Raw genomic sequence first — 19,413 nt, 5'->3', positions numbered from 1 at the left:
ATTTTTTTGTAAAGTTCTGAAACATGTATCACTAAAGCACCATGAAATTTGACCAAAACATTTTTTAAACTGAAATGTGCTAATTTAGAAATTTTACATTTTATGTGCTTAAAGTGTCACCATTTTAAGTCCTTTTTACAAAAATTTTCGTGGGGGAGACCCCCCAGACCCCCACCAATGGGAGGGCATACCCTCCCCATGACAACTTCGTTGTCGTGACGACCCCTTCGGGGTCGTCTGTTGAGCCTAAAAATTTTCCTCTTTTTTAAAAATTTGTCACTCATCCCTGCACCAAGCGTTAAAGCGCAGAGCGCTGGACAACCACGATGTAAAATGAGCAACGAGCTCACTGCAGTCCACAGCTGGGAGCGCAGGCATCACCCACAGCGAACCAAGGCCTGGAGGGAACCGACGCCCAAAACTAGGTCCGGAGCTACACCACAACCGGCAGACAAAACACTCAAACATCAAACTACACAAACGCACAGAAAAAAAAAATAGAAAAAGAAATAAAATAAAAAAGCTCTGGTGAGAAGCAGCAGCCAGAACGCGCACGACGTACTCTCAACCGGAAACGGAAACAAGGGGAAAAAAAATCACAATGCATGCTAACTAACAGTGTCCAAGTTAACTAGCGGTGTCTAAACGTTAGCCGTGGACAAGGCGACGGCCACTTGGCGGGCAAATCCATAGAAAGTCATTTAACTAACCAGACTGTACAGGTATTGCAGCGTTATCGCTAGCTCTGAAAGCACAGACAACTTCATTGTTTCCCTTGGAATAAAACATTTATATCCCTCAGTATGCTCCTGCAGGTCGGACAGCAAGTTTTTGTAGGCCGTGATGTGGTTCGTTTTCGGCAAATGTTTAAAATGAATCTTTAATCCTTTCAGAAAACTGAAACATGGGTTCATGGGCCATGAGTGTGTGCGTTCCCCAGAAGAACCGCCTCCTTCCATTCTGCCATCAACTGATCGTGTTCAAATAATGCTGCTGAGAAATCATTGATCTTGATTTTATACAGTCTGTGGATGTGACGTGACCCTCGTGATTACTGATGGTCTGTTTCAGTGTCACCTGCGAAAAAACCCAGTCACGTTTTAGAAAAGAAAAAACATCCACTTCTAAAGCTGCTTCATTATAACGAGGACCTTGATGATAGGCCTGTCGCGATATTTGATATACCGACTTATCGTACGGTAAATGAAAATGAACTCGGTAATTTTTTACAGCGATTGTCATTTACACGCTGTACATCTGCATAGGGAAGTCGCCAGAGTATTAGCTTGACCCATTGCCTGAATAAAACACCGCACTGTTTTCTGTCGTCTCATGCGGCTCTCTGTCAGAGGCAGGGCCTCCCAGCATGCAACAGTTATCCAGCCAGGGGATCCACTGAATGGGGAAAAGACACCACCACGTTGCTCTGTTGTACAGACTATAGGTGTAGAATTGGGTATGGGCGTGTCCCTACCAATAGTTCTGATTGAAGAAAAAAAAAATCACACTCTGTGCGCGGTACACAAACGGTTACTGTAGGTTTCCACTGGACGAAACCATGCAAAATTCGCTCATGAATATTCGCTCTAGGGGCGTGGTCACGAAAACGCCAAGCATGTTCGGCTACCATGTCAATTAGCAAGTGCGGTTGCAGTGCAGTGACCGGCTGCTAGCTAGCAAACTGTCCTTGAGGAATGAGATTAGCTCGTGAAATGAATCAGTTAACAACAGTTTGTATTTAATGTGTAAAAACGACAACATATGATTATGACTGTTTGTGTGGCATGTAAATAACAATCCGACTTGATACCGACAACTGGTGTTCGTTAAGGTCACAAAGATATTATTAAATCATATCAAATTGTGCTAATATTGCACCGAGTCTTGCTTGTGAAGTGCCTGCAAACTTTAGCAGCCCGCTAATTTGAAGTTCATCAGTTGAGACCTGCAGAGCCCTTACTTACTTACTTAGAAACTTTAATGTCCTTAAAAAGGCAATTTGTCTTACAGCACAACACAAGACGAGACACCAGCCACCATCATATCAAACATCCCAACACAAACACAACAAAAACACACCACGTCCATTGCACCAGCTAAAAAAAAAAAAAAGTAATAAATAAAATAACTTGTACAATAAAAGATGTGACCGTTATCTTGTAATATTAGGTGCGTATTTCCCACATCTTATTCAATTGTGTAATTGCCATAGGAATGAATGAATTCTTTGCTCTGTTAGTTCTGATGTTGGGGTATCTATATCTGCGACCAGAAGGAAGTGTCTGGAACTTCACTGAGAGTGGGTGGGTAATGTCAGTACAAATTTTGTCTGCTTTCTGGGTCAGCCTGGACAGGTAGACATGATAAAGATCAGTCTGCTGACACCCAATTATTTTCCCACTTGTTTGAACAATTTTTCCCAGCTTACTTTTATGTGTCACCTTAGAACAGACCTGGGCGTTTTACGGCCCGCGGGCCGCATCCGGCCCTTTGGTTCATTCTGACCGGCCCGCGTAAGATTAATTAGAAATTACAAAATACAACCCCGATTCCAAAAAAGTTGGGACAAAGTACAAATTGTAAATAAAAACGGAATGCAATAATATACAAATCTCAAAAATTGATATTGTATTCACAATAGAACATAGACAACATATCAAATGTCGAAAGTGAGATATTTTGAAATTTCATGCCAAATATTGGCTCATTTGAAATTTCATGACAGCAACACATCTCAAAAAAGTTGGGACAGGGGCAATAAGAGGCTGGAAAAGTTAAAGGTACAAAAAAGGAACAGCTGGAGGACCAAATTGCAACTCATTAGGTCAATTGGCAATAGGTCATTAACATGACTGGGTATAAAAAGAGCATCTTGGAGTGGCAGCGGCTCTCAGAAGTAAAGATGGGAAGAGGATCACCAATCCCCCTAATTCTGCGCCGACAAATAGTGGAGCAATATCAGAAAGGAGTTCGACAGTGTAAAATTGCAAAGAGTTTGAACATATCATCTACAGTGCATAATATCATCAAAAGATTCAGAGAATCTGGAAGAATCTCTGTGTGTAAGGGTCAAGGCCGGAAAACCATACTGGGTGCCCGTGATCTTCGGGCCCTTAGACGGCACTGCATCACATACAGGCATGCTTCTGTATTGGAAATCACAAAATGGGCTCAGGAATATTTCCAGAGAACATTACCTGTGAACACAATTCACCGTGCCATCCGCCGTTGCCAGCTAAAACTCTATAGTTCAAAGAAGAAGCCGTATCTAAACATGATCCAGAAGCGCAGATGTCTTCTCTGGGCTAAGGCTCATTTAAAATGGACTGTGGCAAAGTGGAAAACTGTTCTGTGGTCAGACGAATCAAAATTTGAAGTTCTTTATGGAAATCAGGGACGCCGTGTCATTCGGACTAAAGGGGAGAAGGACGACCCAAGTTGTTATCAGCGCTCAGTTCAGAAGCCTGCATCTCTGATGGTATGGGGTTGTATTAGTGCATGTGGCATGGGCAGCTTACACATCTGGAAAGACACCATCAATGCTGAGAGGTATATCCAGGTTCTAGAGCAACATATGCTCCCATCCAGACGACGTCTCTTTCAGGGAAGACCTTGCATTTTCCAACATGACAATGCCAAACCACATACTGCATCAATTACAGCATCATGGCTGCGTAGAAGAAGGGTCCGGGTACTGAACTGGCCAGCCTGCAGTCCAGATCTTTCACCCATAGAAAACATTTGGCGCATCATAAAACGGAAGATACGACAAAAAAGAACTAAGACAGTTGAGCAACTAGAATCCTACATTAGACAAGAATGGGTTAACATTCCTATCCCTAAACTTGAGCAACTTGTCTCCTCAGTCCCCAGACGTTTACAGACTGTTGTAAAGAGAAAAGGGGATGTCTCACAGTGGTAAACATGGCCTTGTCCCAACTTTTTTGAGATGTGGTGTTGTCATGAAATTTAAAATCACCTAATTTTTCTCTTTAAATGATACATTTTCTCAGTTTAAACATTTGATATGTCATCTATGTTCTATTCTGAATAAAATATGGAATTTTGAAACTTCCACATCATTGCATTCCGTTTTTATTTACAATTTGTACTTTGTCCCAACTTTTTTGGAATCGGGGTTGTGAATGTATTTTCTAATTTTACCTCATGCATGGACTGAATGTGCATTGCTTTTATTTTGAAGTTGTGTTCGACAAAAACGCAATGCGCGCGACATGAACATGACATGAAATCCCACGAAACCTAATCCCGCGATAACTACTTCCGTAATTTGTCCAGACCAACCACAAACTTGTACGTCATCCTTCAAACGGTCCAGCCAATCACATAGTGTGACGTCACCAGCAGGCGCCGGAGCCCGAGCCGATCTGTAGATCTGATACCTACACCGAATCAACTGATCATCTGTCAGCTGTGCTTCGCATCTCCATCTCAGACACTCAACCCGACTCTGATGCACTCAAAGACCAACAGAGACTAGATTTCTCTCACTGAACAAATAAAAAACTGAAAAACACCAAATGAGGTGATTAGACTACAAATGTGGGCATCATTATTATAATATGATGTATCTTGCTTGATATTTGGAGTAGAAAGACAATATTGTGATGTCTTTATTGTGTTTTGGGGTGAATGTGACTGAAAAAAAATGGTACAAACGTTCACATTTTGTTAACCATTGTTTTGGGAAATTTGATTGAATAAATGACTTTTCTTTTTTTTTTTAAGGCAACCTTGTTTCTTCCATACTCTTACCAGTCTTAGCAGCTTGTAAAAATGTTATTTATTGCTTTATATAAAGAAATACAATTAATATTATCCAGAATTTAGTTCAGCCTTTTGGTCCGGCCCTCCACGAAATTTTCTGTTTCTCATGTGGCCCCATGGAAAAAATAATTGCCCACCCCTGCCTTAGAATGTCCATACCAGCATATAATGCCATAACAAAATACTTTCAATAAAAGACTTATAAAACAAAGTCATAATTGTGTTATCTACATTTAACAATTTAATCTTCCTGAGGAAATATAAACGTTGTTGGCCCTTTTTAAAAATCGCATCTACAAATCTATCCCACGATAATTTATCTATATAATAAGGCCAAGATATTTATATTCTGTCACCACTTCAATCTCCTCTCCTCCAATAAGTGAGGGGGGAGCTGGCAAGGATTTTTGCCTGAAATCAAAAACCATCTCTTTCGTCTTGGATATGTTGAGGTGCAGGTTAGAGACTTTACACCAATCAACAAATTCATCCAACACTGGACCATATTTTACGACTTCATGATTCAGTAAGCTAACCAGGGCCGTATCATCGGCATATTTAATTATATGACGATCAGAATAGCTACTACGACAGCTGTCTGTATATAAAATAAAAAGTAAGGGTGATAAGACACTCCCTTGTGGAGTGCCAATAGATGTAAAACACACATCCGACAAGATGTTTCCTACCTTCACCTGCTGTGCTCTGGCCTGTAAAAAGTCCAAAATCCGTGCAATTAATTTAAAATCAAAACAGAAGTCTTGTCTCAGTTTTTCAGCCAAGATGAGATGTGTGGGTGTATTGTATTAAAAGCTGACGTAAAATCCGCAAATATGACACGAGCATGTGTCTTGGAGCCTTCCAGGTGCATGTACAAAGAATCCAATAGTGTGACAATGGCATCATCTGTTCCTCTGTCGGGCCTGTAGGCGAATTGTAATGGATCAAGGGCCTGCTTGCATGAGTTAATAATGTGAGTTTTGACAATCCTCTCAAATGATTTGACTACGAGAGAGGTGAGGGAAATGGGTCTATAGTCCTTGGGAGAAGACGGATAAGGGACTTTGGGAAGAGGGGCCACATATGATTTTTTTTTTTTTTTTCCAGACCCGAGGTACCACCTGTGTATCCAGTGAGCAGTGTTGTGCAAGTTCAGTTCAAACGTTAAAAGTGAACTGTTCATAGTTCACAGTTTTAATTCTGAACTAGTTCAAAGTTCAGTTCATTTTACTTTTAGGTGGGATATGAAAATAAAGACTAAAATCATATGCTACATTCTAGCTCAAAACTACTCACATATTGTAGATACAGTGGTGCTTGAAAGTTCGTGAACCCTTTAGAATTTTCTATATTTCTGCATAAATATGACCTAAAACATCATCAGATTTTCACACAAGGTCCTAAAAGTAGATAAAGAGAACCCAGTTAAACAAATGAGACAAAAATATTATACTTGGTCATTTATTTATTGAGGAAAATGATCCAATATTACATATCTGTGAGTGGCAAAAGTATGTGAAACTCTAGGATTAGCAGTTAATTTGAAGGTGAAATTAGAGTCAGGTGTTTTCTATCAGTGGGATGACAATCAGGTGTGAGTAGGCACCCTGTTTTATTTAAAGAACAGGGATCTATCAAAGTCTGATCTTCACAACACATGTTTGTGGAAGTGTATCATGGCACGAACAAAGGAGATTTCTGAGGACCTCAGAAAAAGCGTTGTTGATGCTCTTCAGGCTGGAAAAGGTTACAAAACCATCTCTAAAGAGTTTGGACTCCACCAATCCACAGTCAGACAGATTGTGTACAAATGAAGGAAATTCAGGACCATTGTTACCCTCCCCAGGAGTGGTCAACCAACAAAGATCACTCCAAGAGCAAGGTGTGTAATAGTCAGCAAGGTCACAAAGGACCCCAGGGTAACTTCTAAGCAACTGAAGGCCTCTCTCAAATTGGTTAAGGTTAATGTTCATGAGTCTACCATCAGGAGAACACTGAACAAAAATGGTGTGCATGGCAGGGTTGCAAGGAGAAAGCCACTGCTCTCCAAAAAGAACATTGCTGCTCATCTGCAGTTTGCTAAAGATCACGTGGATAAGCCAGAAGGCTATTGGAAAAATGTTTTGTGGACGGATGAGACCAAAATAGAACTTTTTGGTTTAAATGACAAGCGTTATGTTTTGAGAAAGGAAAACACTGCATTCCAGCATAAGAACCTTATCCCATCTGTGAAACATGGTGGTGGTAGTATCATGGTTTGGGCCTGTTTTGCTGCATCTGGGCCAGGATGGCTTGCCATCATTGATGGAACAATGAATTCTGAATTATACCAGCGAATTCTAAAGGAAAATGTCAGGACATCCGTCCATGAACTGAATCTCAAGAGAAGGTGGGTCATGCAGCAAGACAATGACCCTAAGCACACAAGTCGTTCGACCAAAGAATGGTTAAAGAAGAATAAAGTTAATGTTTTGGAATGGACAACTCAAAGTCCTGACCTTAATCTGATCGAAATGTTGTGGAAGGACCTGAAGCGAGCAGTTCATGTGAGGAAACCCACCAACATCCCAGAGTTGAAGCTGTTCTGTACGGAGGAATGGGCTAAAATTCCTCCAAGCCGGTGTGCAGGACTGATCAACAGTTACCGCAAACGTTTAGTTGCAGTTATTGCTGCACAAGGGGGTCACACCAGATACTGAAAGCAAAGGTTCACATACTTTTGCCACTCACAGATATGTAATATTGGATCATTTTCCTCAATAAATAAATGACCAAGTATAATATTTTTGTCTCATTTGTTTAACTGGGTTCTCTTTATCTACTTTTAGGACTTGTGTGAAAATCTGATGATGTTTTAGGTCATATTTATGCAGAAATATAGAAAATTCTAAAGGGTTCACAAACTTTCAAGCAGCACTGTATTCTATTCTATCACACAAAATGGAAGTTATTGTACATACTGTATATGGAAAAAAGGACAAAATATTTTGATTTCTTCACTGACTCAACCACTGCTACCAAAACGTTACACGTGACTTCAAACAAATGCTTTCAGTTTCAGCTAACAGTAACTTCTAATAAATGACAACTAGACTTCCTCATAAATGTGTGTTTCTAAAAAGATGACTGCCAATATGTATATACACTGAAGGAGTGCTATTTTAAGATCCATATCAACAGCATTGACCATATCAACCATATTGATCAGACAGAGGGATGCATGCTCAAGGGCTTTTTATTTCTCAAAATACAAAACAGGAAAACTTCAGATAGCCTCATTCTTCAGTACACATCTGTGTATGCACACAACAATCACATTTCTAAAATTATTTGGCATTGTACTCATCTGTGTTCTCCGTGCCGCTACTTGAACTTTCACTGGCCATGTTGCTGTGAGTGTGCGCCGGCTGTGGTGTCCGCGCTGTCTGCTGCCTGTAGCTAGGGAACGCTGGGTTACGCCTACTCTGCTCTGCTGCATCATGGGTAACGTAGTATGGCGCCAAATCATAGAGCCATCCACTATCTCCGGCTTCACACTACGTTATCCATGATGCATTGCACACACGCGGCACCTCAAGGCAGTGAGTGACAACAACATCAGACTGACAGTCAAGTAGTAGAACGTAAAATATCTTGCAAGTAGACGTGCCACTCGATTCATCAGGTTTCATGTTTCGTTCATCTTCATGTTTGTCGTTCATGTCGCATAAGTTGAACGAATTCACGGTCAAGTTCTTTCATTACAAAGTTGTTGCGTTCAGTTCAAAGTTCATGGAAAAACGAGCGTGTTCAGTGAACGCGTTCATGCACAACACTGCCAGTGAGCGTTGGAAAAGGGAGCAGAAAATCCCACTCAATTGGGCTGAGCAATATCTCAGCACTTTGCCTCCTATGTTATCGGGCCCTGGACTCTTTCGAGTGTTAATTGTCCCAAACACCCGCCTCACCGTGTCCTCCCTAATAGTGAATAATCCCAACGTCCTCCAGCTCGCCCTGTTGCCACGTAAAATGTCTGTCGCTGGCCATGTGCTCATATCGGGTGAAAAATTCATTTAAGTCGTTTGCCAACAGATGGCTTGCTCTATCATCTGCTTGTTGTTCTGTGTTTTTACTTGATTTATAAGGGGCATTTGCCATCAGCTTTATTCCAGTCCAAGCGGCCCTAGAATTTCCTGTCATTAAGGTCTTCTGTACCTTGTCTCTATACTGGCATTTAGCTTTATAGATCTCCTTATTGATTTTTCTCTGTACTTCCTTTATGTCCTGTTGGCTCCCCGAAGCAAAAATCCTTTTTTTCTCATTTAAAACTCCCTTCAACTCTTTGGTTACCCATGGTTTATTGTTTGGGTACACCCTACTAGTCTTTTTAGGAATCACTGTCTCCACACAGAAGTCTGTGCACCCTGAGATGACCTCTGTCAGCTCATGCAGGTCAGCTGCAGAGTCTGCAAAGGTGCTCCATGATGTAGACTCAAAGCACCCTTTCAGAGTCTCCACACTGTTCTCATCCCACACCTGAATCTGCTTTTCAATAGGTTTAACACGTTTTAGAACCTGCCTATATCTGGGTCTAAGCAAAATACAGTTATGGCCTGAGCTACCCAACGGGGCTCTGACACTAGATGAATATGCTTTGTGAACTGACCAAGTTCGTGTAACATGACGCATGTAAACAACAACAACCCGACGGTGATGTGGAGATTGTTCGTGGCCCAGACACTTTTTAATCAAATAAAAGATTTTCACGTAATAAGCATAACAGCCTCTGCCTTCTTGATCAGAAATTTTTGGTTACTCCCACCTCTCTTTTGAAAACGTCACATACTGGGTACACACACACACACACTGAACTGATTGGTTTTCGAGGGGCTTCATTTGAAAGCGGTGGCTAAAAACTTTTCTCTGTAGAACCCTGTCACTCCCTCCCTCCTCTCTCTCCGGTCTGGGCCCAAGAAGACAACAAAAGGGCAATAATATAACAACCAATCAGAATTCAGATTCATTCTGTTGCAAAGTAAAACTGTAACCTTTCAGCGTGTCAGTTCTCGAGCCCTCGTGCTGTTTTACTGTTGGATCAATCACATATCGGCTTAAGCTACCATTCTAAAACTAGTTAAAGATTGCACAGAGAGAGCTGACTCCCCCTGCCAGCCTCATGAAACGCAGTGTTTAAGGCATACCTGTCAACTTTGAGGTTTGAAAAAAAGGGATATTTCCCAGATTTTTAACTCAAAATAAGGGAAAATTTCGGAAAGTCATACCCTTCACTAAAAGTGGGTGTGTAGTTGAATGGGGGGCAATTTTCTATCTAGTATTTGTGATTTCCTGGACTCTGGTGCATGTTGGTGATAGCCAAGACCCAAACTCAATATGCTTATGGTTTATAGAGTGCATTTATGAATAAACTATATATTTATTTTTATTTGCTTTCAGTGGTACCAGTTATTTCCCAAATTAAGGGCTAAAATACGTATCTTATGTTAAAATAAGAAAGGTCATTATATAACCAGTCAATAAATTCAATTCCATTGCAATTTATTATGGTTTTACCATAATCATGGCCTCGGAACAATAGATAGATAGATAGATAGATAGATAGATAGATAGATAGATAGATAGATAATAAACCAAGAGTGATTTAAAATGGGTAAGTTTCAGATAGAAAATAAAATAGACAATGAGTGGATAAAACAGTTAATACACCAATTAGTTTACACTAGGCTATTTATGAGGTCTTAGCCAGGGCATACTTAATGTAAACATGTGTAGCTTACCTTTGATTATTTGGGAGGCTTTCGTTTTCCCCATGGAAAATTTTCTTTGCGATGGAAGAGTCTGGGAACATTCCAGCCACACACTTGTTGAAATCATCAAAGAAAGACAGGCTAATGTTTTTCTTAGCTATTAGCATCGCCATCTTCACCTCAGACCTAATCAGTGTTGCCAGATACTGCTGACGTTTTCCAGCCCAAAATATGTTCAAAACCCGCCAAAATGCACTTGAAACCACCCAACCTGGCAACACTGGACCTAATCACTTGTTCAGCCTCGCCTCCGGACGTAGTTCTGTAATTACTGATGCCTGAGAGGGCGGGGACGTGAATTCATGGCCCGACTTCCTGCTGTAAACTCCTGTCAGAGGCGCGTCATGAATTCTGGACCTACCGACTTTTTTTATATTGTGAAAATACGGGATATTTTCGGGAAAATAAAAAAACGGGAAGACAGCGGGAAGTAAGTCAAAATAAGGGATTTCCCGGGAAAAACGGGAGGGTTGACAGGTATGGTTTAAGGCTCCGTACACTACCGTTCAAAAGTTTGGGGTCACTTTGAAATGTCCTTATTTTTGAAAGAAAAGCCCTGTTCTTTTCAATGAAGATCACTTTAAACTAATCAGAAATCCACTCTATACATTGCTAATGTGGTAAATGACTATTCTAGCTGCAAATGTCTGGTTTTTGGTGCAATATCTCCATAGGTGTATAGAGGCCCATTTCCAGCAACTCTCACTCCAGTGTTCTAATGGTACAATGTGTTTGCTCATCGCCTCAGAAGGCTAATGGATGATTAGAAAACCCTTGTACAATCATGTTAGCACAGCTGAAAACAGTTGAGCTCTTTAGAGAAGCTATAAAACTGACCTTCCTTTGAGCAGATTGAGTTTCTGGAGCATCACATTTGTGGGGTCGATTAAATGCTCAAAATGGCCAGAAAAATGTCTTGACTATATTTTCTATTCGTTTTACAACTCATCTCATTATCTGTAGCCGCTTTATCCTTCTACAGGGTCGCAGGCAAGCTGGAGCCTATCCCAGCTGACTATGGGTGAAAGGCGGGGTACACCCTGGACAAGTCGCCAGGTCATCACAGGGCTGACACATAGACACAGACAACCATTCACACTCACATTCACACCTACGGTCAATTTAGAGTCACCAGTTAACCTAACCTGCATGTCTTTGGACTGTGGGGGAAACCGGAGCACCCGGAGGAAACCCATGCGGACACGGAGAACATGCAAACTCCACACAGAAAGGCCCTCGCCGGCCCCGGGGCTCGAACCCAGGACCTTCTTGCTGTGAGGCGACAGCACTAACCACCACCATGCTGCCGTTTTACAACTTATGGTGGTAAATAAAAGTGTGACTTTTCATGGAAAACACAAAATTGTCTGGGTGACCCCAAACTTTTGAACAGTAGTGTATGTGTTTTACTTCCATTTATGAGGGAAAGGAACATACACCCTCCTGACAGTCAATGCGTTATTTGCTTGTAAAACACATTTGCAAATTGGTAGAATGAGTTAATCATCACATGCAAGATTTGCAATTAATCAAATTAATTATTATTATTCATGAATTACTACAGTTCTGAACTTCAAATTTTAAAAGTCTGGACTTTGGAGAGATGATGGATCTCTTTTGGTGGAACACAACGGAGCAAAATATTGTGACCCTCTAATGTTGACCTGAAGTTGGCGCCACTGGGGGTTGGCATTGGGTTTATGTCCCCACCAATGTTAATACCAAACCTACGCCCTTGCCTACATGTTATCTCGTTCTAATTGTTGTTACTTTTATCCAAATGACAGCTGGCAATACGTTGTTACTTTGCACTTTTTGTTTATCTGGGTACTAATCTTTGAGAAACTGGATTGGCAGAATGTTGTCTGTGAAGAAGTGTCTTTTTATTAATTACCCTGTGCCGAGCTAATATTTACTTGAGTGCAATTTTTAAGAGCCATAGATTGCATTTTATTTATTGTTTTTGTTTGTTTTATTTCTTTAGGTTATTTATTTATATTTATATATTTTTTACGTTCCATTGTTGAATTGAATAAGTTGACTTAGTTTACTGTTCTTTGAAAGGGTGTATTTGCATGATCGTTATTATTTACTAGTGGCATAAAATTATCTTGAAGACATCAACAATAATATCGTTTATCGCGATAATTTCTGCGACAATATATCGTCCAACAAAATTTGTGACCGGCCTACTTGATTGATAGAAATGTAGTGGAGTGAAAAGTACGATATTTGTCTTTCAAATGTAGTGCAGTCAGTCATAAGTTTCCCCCCACAAAAAAAAAATACTCGAGTAAAATACAGATACAGGTAGTCGGCGACTTGCGACTTACGACCGATCGACTTTACGACAGTCTGGTTATGACTGGCAAGTGTTTCCCAGCTGAGCTAGCTGAGCGTATGGCAGTTTCTGCCCCAGCTCCAGGCACATGCGCAGTCTCTCTCGCGCTCCCTCGCGCAGCTCCTGGTTTATGAAACGAGCAAATGCTCCCGCCAGCCCGAGCGCTGCAACAGCTGATGATGTAGACGACACACAGCCAAGCACCAGTGATGCCAGCGGTCACTAAGTTTTGTATTTTGCTATGTTTTACATTTGTATTTTGGTATGTTTCAAACTAAAATGTTTTCTGTTTTTCACACCTGTATTTCGTATTTTTTGTTTTGCACATATTAAACGAATTGTACAGTACGCAGTGTAGTATGCAGTGTTTGACTTAAACCAAATAATGAGCCGAGGTAATGAAATAAGAAAACGTTGATAAAATAAGACTTTAAGATGATTACAATATCATTACACATCACAATATACTTGCGTTCATTTAACATAGGCCGACTTACGACCAGATCGGTTTACGACCAGTCAGTCGTAACCAAACACAGTCGTAAGTCGACGACTACCTGTACTCAAAGTGTACTTAAGTACAGTACAAGTAAATGTACTTCGTTATTGTCCACCTCTGCAGCGCTCGAATTAAGTGGTCTCGCAGTTTCGCCGCGACAGTTACTTCCTCTGTGCGAGAGTTGTTCAGAAAGTCAGGTTGCCTCGCGCGCAACTTGATTTTTGGGGCATACAAAACAATCCCTTTACAAGCAGCGTGGCACGGGCTTTAATATAATATTAAATATTATATAATTTAATATAATATTAAAGCCCGCACAGGCGGGACGTCAATCAACCCGCTGTTTATTTCAGCTGGTGTATATTAAAGCCCGTGCCGCGCCGCTTGTAAAGGGATCATTTTGTATGCCCCAAAAATCAAGTTGCGTGCGGGGCAACCTGACTTTCTGAACAACTCTCGCACAGAGGAAATAACTGTCGTGGCGAGACTGCGAGACCACTTAATTCGAGCGCTGCTCTGCCATATACTATGGTTTAGTTCCACATTTTGCATTAGTATGTGCTCATCTGTGTGCTTTGTGTGTTTGTTTCTTCAGCTGTAAGAACTTGATCGACTTGCGAAAGCATCTGGAAACGCACAGCAGTGAACCAGCTTATCACTGTGACTTTGCCGATTGTGACTACTCCACCCGCTCTCTGCACTCTATCAAAAACCACTATAAGCGTGTGCATGAGGTGAGCCAATCAGAAAACTACTTGAGCATACGCAAGTTGAAGCGGCCACAACAGGCCTTTTTAAAAGAGCACTATGGAACAACCTGCCGACTATAATGACCCAGGGCTCTAGTGATGCATGTACAAGGTGGACCAATAGGTAGGGGTGTGTGTGGGGGTACAGTGGCCAGTAACGAGGCAGGCTGTGCTTGGTAAACTTAATAGCATGGCAACTTTTTAACCCCTTGGTGGTTTAATTATTTGGTTGTTAGTTTACTGTTTAAAGCTAGACTGCCTTTCAGATTTTTCAAGTGTAGGTTATAAAGAGAATTTTCCCCGACACCCAATTATTTTTGCTTAGTGGACCGAAAGCTACTGAATTCGAATCACAGACTTCCAATTTTATTATTATTTTTTAAATTTTTTTAAATGGAACAATTAATGAATTTAGAGCCACAATTTTTTCCTGCGGGGCGGCACGGTGGTGTAGTGGTTAGCGCTGTCGCCTCACAGCAAGAAGGTCCTGGGTTCGAGCCCCGGGGCCGGCGAGGGCCTTTCTGTGTGGAGTTTGCATGTTCTCCCCGTGTCCGCGTGGGTTTCCTCCGGGTGCTCCGGTTTCCCCCACAGTCCAAAGACATGCAGGTTAGGTTAACTGGTGACTCTAAATTGACCGTAGGTGTGAATGTGAGTGTGAATGGTTGTCTGTGTCTATGTGTCAGCCCTGTGATGACCTGGCGACTTGTCCAGGGTGTACCCCGCCTTTCGCCCGTAGTCAGCTGGGATAGGCTCCAGCTTGCCTGCGACCCTGTAGAAGGATAAAGCGGCTAGAGATAATGAGATGAGATGAGATGAGATTTTTTCCTGCTTCACCATGACCCAATACAAGATACTACATCATGCATCACGTGGTGGGCTTTCCCCGTTCGCGCAAGGCATTGTGGGATACAAATTTGAAACGGGAGAGAAAAATGGAGGACGTTGGTGTGAGAATGGAACGTGAAAGACCGACTACAGTAACGGAAAGCGAGAAGAAGAGACGTGATGTTCTATACGAAGGAAAGGAAACGCAGGACCAAACTAATAAATATCGGCGCTCAGCGAGCACCTCGGTGTGATCAGCTGCTCGTTTAGCGACAGAATGATGGAACGGTCCGTGCACGCTCAAAGGTAAACCTGTAGATGGCAGTAATGCAACACTGTGGATGTCAGCTGCTGTAAAACCCAAAAGAAGACTGCGCAAAGCGAGCAATTTCTTGCACGTTATTTGCTCGGGAATCCCATCAAATTAAATAACTTCCCAGCCACAGGATGGCCTTTGGGGTAGGTGGGTGGGGTTTTGTTTTATTTTATTTTTTTTTTTGGGGGGGGGGGCGATATTACAGAAATAAACATGTATCACAATGACCAAATTTCAGAGAGAACTAAATTTCACTGATTTTATGAAATCGAAAGGCCATACAGCTTCTCAAAAAAAAAAAAACTTTAATGATCCGATAATCTAAATGAGATAATGATTGGTTTGTGTGCATAGATACACACTCAGTAAATCTGTTGCGTTGCATTGTTTAGGGAGATTACACGCCACGCTATAAGTGCCATGTGTGTGAGCAGTGTTTCACCAGAGGGAATAACCTCACCGCACACCTCCGCAAGAAACACCAGTTCAAATGGCCTTCAGGGCATCCCAGGTTCAGGTATACAGTCTGCCTTTCTCTGCAAACTATTTCTAGTTTCGACATTTTAAAAATGTCAGATTTTTGCCACAGGAAGAATTGAATCTGTGCGTGTTCCGTTTGTCTGTCCTTTAGATATAAGGAGCACGAGGACGGCTTCATGCGGCTGCAGCTGATCCGCTACGAGAGCGTGGAGTTGACCGAGCAGCTGATGCGGGAGCGACAGGGAGACGGAGACAGCAGCGAGTCTCTTCCTCAAACACAATGCCTCCAATCTGGGGAAGAGTCAGAGGAAACTGAGCTCGCTGTAACTGCGGAGGAGAACGCCAAACTGGACACGAGAAAGGAGAGAGAAAGAGACAGAGAGAATGCGCTGCTTGACCTCACAAGTGGTACTGCTTCTTCGGAAGTGGATTCAAATAGGGAAGAGTCTGTGATGCGACAGTTACAGGCCACCGCTCAGAAGCTGGGTATGGAGGTGGTCTAACCCCCTGGCTCCAGATTAAAAGAAATTAAGTCGGGTAAATAAAGGACTTAGTCAAGCGCATCAGGCACATTGCTGATATCTTCTGCACTAATAGATCAAAGTGACTGGTTTTCTTCGAAGCAAAGCCTGTGAGCGTGAGCGATTTTACCACTGAACAAGCTTAATTTTGTTTGTTTGTTTGTTTTAGCTAAGGCTTGAGGCAGTTTGGACGATTTGTTTCTCAGACACGTTCAGCACACTGTACCGTTTCCAACAATTTGTTTTGGTTTTTATATTAAAGATGTAAAGTGTTTCTAGACCTACTGTAATCATACCATTTTCGAAAGGACTATCGAGATTCTTGTTTACATTCAAGTTGCAGTTCATTTTTCAGGCAGCAGGGGGCTCTAAAAGTTACAAACTGCTCCTTTAATTGAACGCATACTACTGATTTCACTTGTTTTTCCAGCAGACGGTGCAGGATCGTCGAGAAAGGTTACCAATTTGAATCCAGAGCTGTCTCTCATACAGTGGCTGTCCCCATCACATATCAATATCTTTATTATAAAATGCGTCTTCTCTGGAGATTTTGGGGTGATGTCATTCTTCACAAAAGTAGTAGTGTTACCCAAACAAGGTCTGAGGTACTGTATTCGCCTTTTGTTTTTTTATGAAGAGACAGGAGTCAGCCAAACAAGCAGAGCTGTCCAAATTTTCCTTTGTACTATAAGTTGTGATTGAGGACACTATTAAAGTACTGCTCATTGGAAAAAGAAAGTCTAGCTACGTAGTGTTATTTCAAAATGGTGGTTATCTGACTCGAGAAACAATGACATTTTGGCCTATTGATGATCTGCCCCTTTTTTGGTGCTACTGGTACTGTGATGAGAAGGGTAACCAAATTCAGTACACGTGTTTAGTTATGGGATTGTTCACGTGGCAATGGAAATAGTGACACGTTTCTGTTTGTGCGTCGCGTTCATTAAAATAAATGTGTGTAAGTGGATGATGTCTCATCTCATCTCATTATCTCTAGCCGCTTTATCCTTCTACAGGGTCGCAGGCAAGCTGGAGCCTATCCCAGCTGACTACGGGCAAAAGGCGGGGTACACCCTGGACAAGTCGCCAGGTCATCACAGGGCTGACACATAGACACAGACAACCATTCACACTCACATTCACACCTACGGTCAATTTAGAGTCACCAGTTAACCTAACCTGCATGTCTTTGGACTGTGGGGGAAACCGGAGCACCCGGAGGAAACCCACGCGGACACGGGGAGAACATGCAAACTCCACACAGAAAGGCCCTCGCCGGCCCCGGGGCTTGAACCCAGGACCTTGCTGTGAGGCGACAGCGCTAACCACTACACCACCGTGCCGCCCAAGTGGATGATGTTTTGTTTTGAAATAGATGTTCTAAGAAAGCACTCATTTCTCCTTTGCTTGTTTTGCATCATTTCGTTTTGGGGCTCTAAACTCTTGAATGACCCGGATGTGTATCAGCAGTTCCTGGGTAGCGAACAAAAGTGCTCCATTTCCATCATCAGGAAGTAAAGAAAGAAGTCAAGTTTAGAGAGCACATGGAAGTCTTTGTAAGCCCATGTGGCAGATAATCCGTTCTGTCCTTTATTTCTTCTTGGCATAAAAGACACACTCGGTGCGTTTACATGCACATAGAGAAAATCGAATTTCTGCCGTTGCTCGACTGAAATCGAAGTTCTAAATGCCATGGAAGCACCTTAGCTCGGCTGAAACTGAACCGAACTTGATTTCTCGGAATCGAGCTACACGACCTAGATTATGCGATTTTTGCCGAGCTACTTAGTGCATGTAAACCCTATCGAGCTACGTAGTCGAGCTGCTTACTTCAGCTCTGCCCCTTCCGGAAGTGACGAGACCACAAGCGGGAAACACGACAGCCTAGGTCGGCATGACAACAGTAGTAGCGAGCAGCAGAAGAGGTCAGGAGGAACAAACGAAGAAGAGAAAATGGCGAGCAGAAACATGCATTTCTGGAGCAATGAGGAGACAGAGTTCATGCTCATTCAGCTTAAGGAGTTGAACATATTAAAATTCATGGACGGGAGAAAAACGCGCAATGGAGAACACGGAACTGATAACTTTTGTTTATTTTATGTTCAGATTTATTTATTTCACACCATTATTTAACTTTCAATTATATGTAATGAGAAAAATTTGACAGCATGGGGAAAAGGGTCCCCAAGTGAAGCTAAGAATAAGCTTATAAGCTGGGGCCCATGCTACAGTAAGTAATAGGTATTACAGCAAAGAAAATATAATCAGGCATACAATATGCAAAACAAGTATGACAACCTGCATTTGCTCATCACCATACGACATATCTAGGTCCATAAGACATTTGGCACAATTATGAAATACAAAACCATCCACATACAACCACACACACACACACAACATACACACACAGACACTCAACCCAGCTAACCACGGAAAAGGAAATTTTAGCTATAGGTTTGTAATAGATGACTAAGGAGATGTTTTTTGAAGTTGGAGATATTTAAAACTCTTGAATAGCTCTTCATGACGACAACCGCAAGTGTACCAACACGATGGGGCGTGTAGCGCCACCTGTGGCTCGGGTGCACAATGTACCTCACACAATAGCTCGATTTCCTTGTGTGCATGTAGGATTGGATTTCTCTGGCACCCCTGCTGGGACCCTTAGCTCGATTACCGACAGCAGCTCGATTTGGATGTGCATGTAAACGTACTGACTATCTGTTGATTAGTACTTGTAGGTGAAACAAGGTTACTTTGTGTAGTAAGCTTACACGGGACTCTATATTTTGGTGATTTATACAGTATACATGACGATATTAGTAATCAAATATACCATGGACTGAGGGGCTTCTGTTGAAATTATGGATTCTCTGAGGTGACCGGCGTAGTACGGTTTTCTGAGTGGCGCAGGAATATTCATACTCTCCTAATTCACAGGTCAATTCTACAATACGGAGCAGCTAAAAACCGATGCACATTGACGTTTTTAATTCCCTCGCAAAACATTTGTTCATATTGCTACTCGAGATGTGACCCATTTCATCACGTGGTCATGAATTAAAAGATGGAGGGATGGGGATTTTT

General features: G+C 41.9%; 1 protein-coding gene across 1 annotated transcript in view; it reads left to right on the top strand.

Moving 5' to 3' along the window:
- The window catches only part of hinfp (histone H4 transcription factor), a 72,802-nt gene extending 55,741 nt beyond the window's left edge, over positions 1 to 17,061 (top strand). The window contains 3 exon segments of the mRNA XM_060912333.1: positions 14,028 to 14,166; positions 15,715 to 15,839; positions 15,954 to 17,061. Of these exon segments, the coding sequence (XP_060768316.1) occupies positions 14,028 to 14,166; positions 15,715 to 15,839; positions 15,954 to 16,305 (616 nt within the window). The 3' untranslated portion in view covers positions 16,306 to 17,061.
- The last annotated feature ends 2,352 nt before the right edge of the window (positions 17,062 to 19,413 follow it).

Source organism: Neoarius graeffei, chromosome 28, assembly GCF_027579695.1.
Source record: "Neoarius graeffei isolate fNeoGra1 chromosome 28, fNeoGra1.pri, whole genome shotgun sequence".
Lineage (NCBI taxonomy): Eukaryota > Metazoa > Chordata > Actinopteri > Siluriformes > Ariidae > Neoarius > Neoarius graeffei.
The sequence above is the reverse complement of the archived record's forward strand: the minus strand, read 5'-3'. Positions and strand labels throughout refer to the sequence as shown.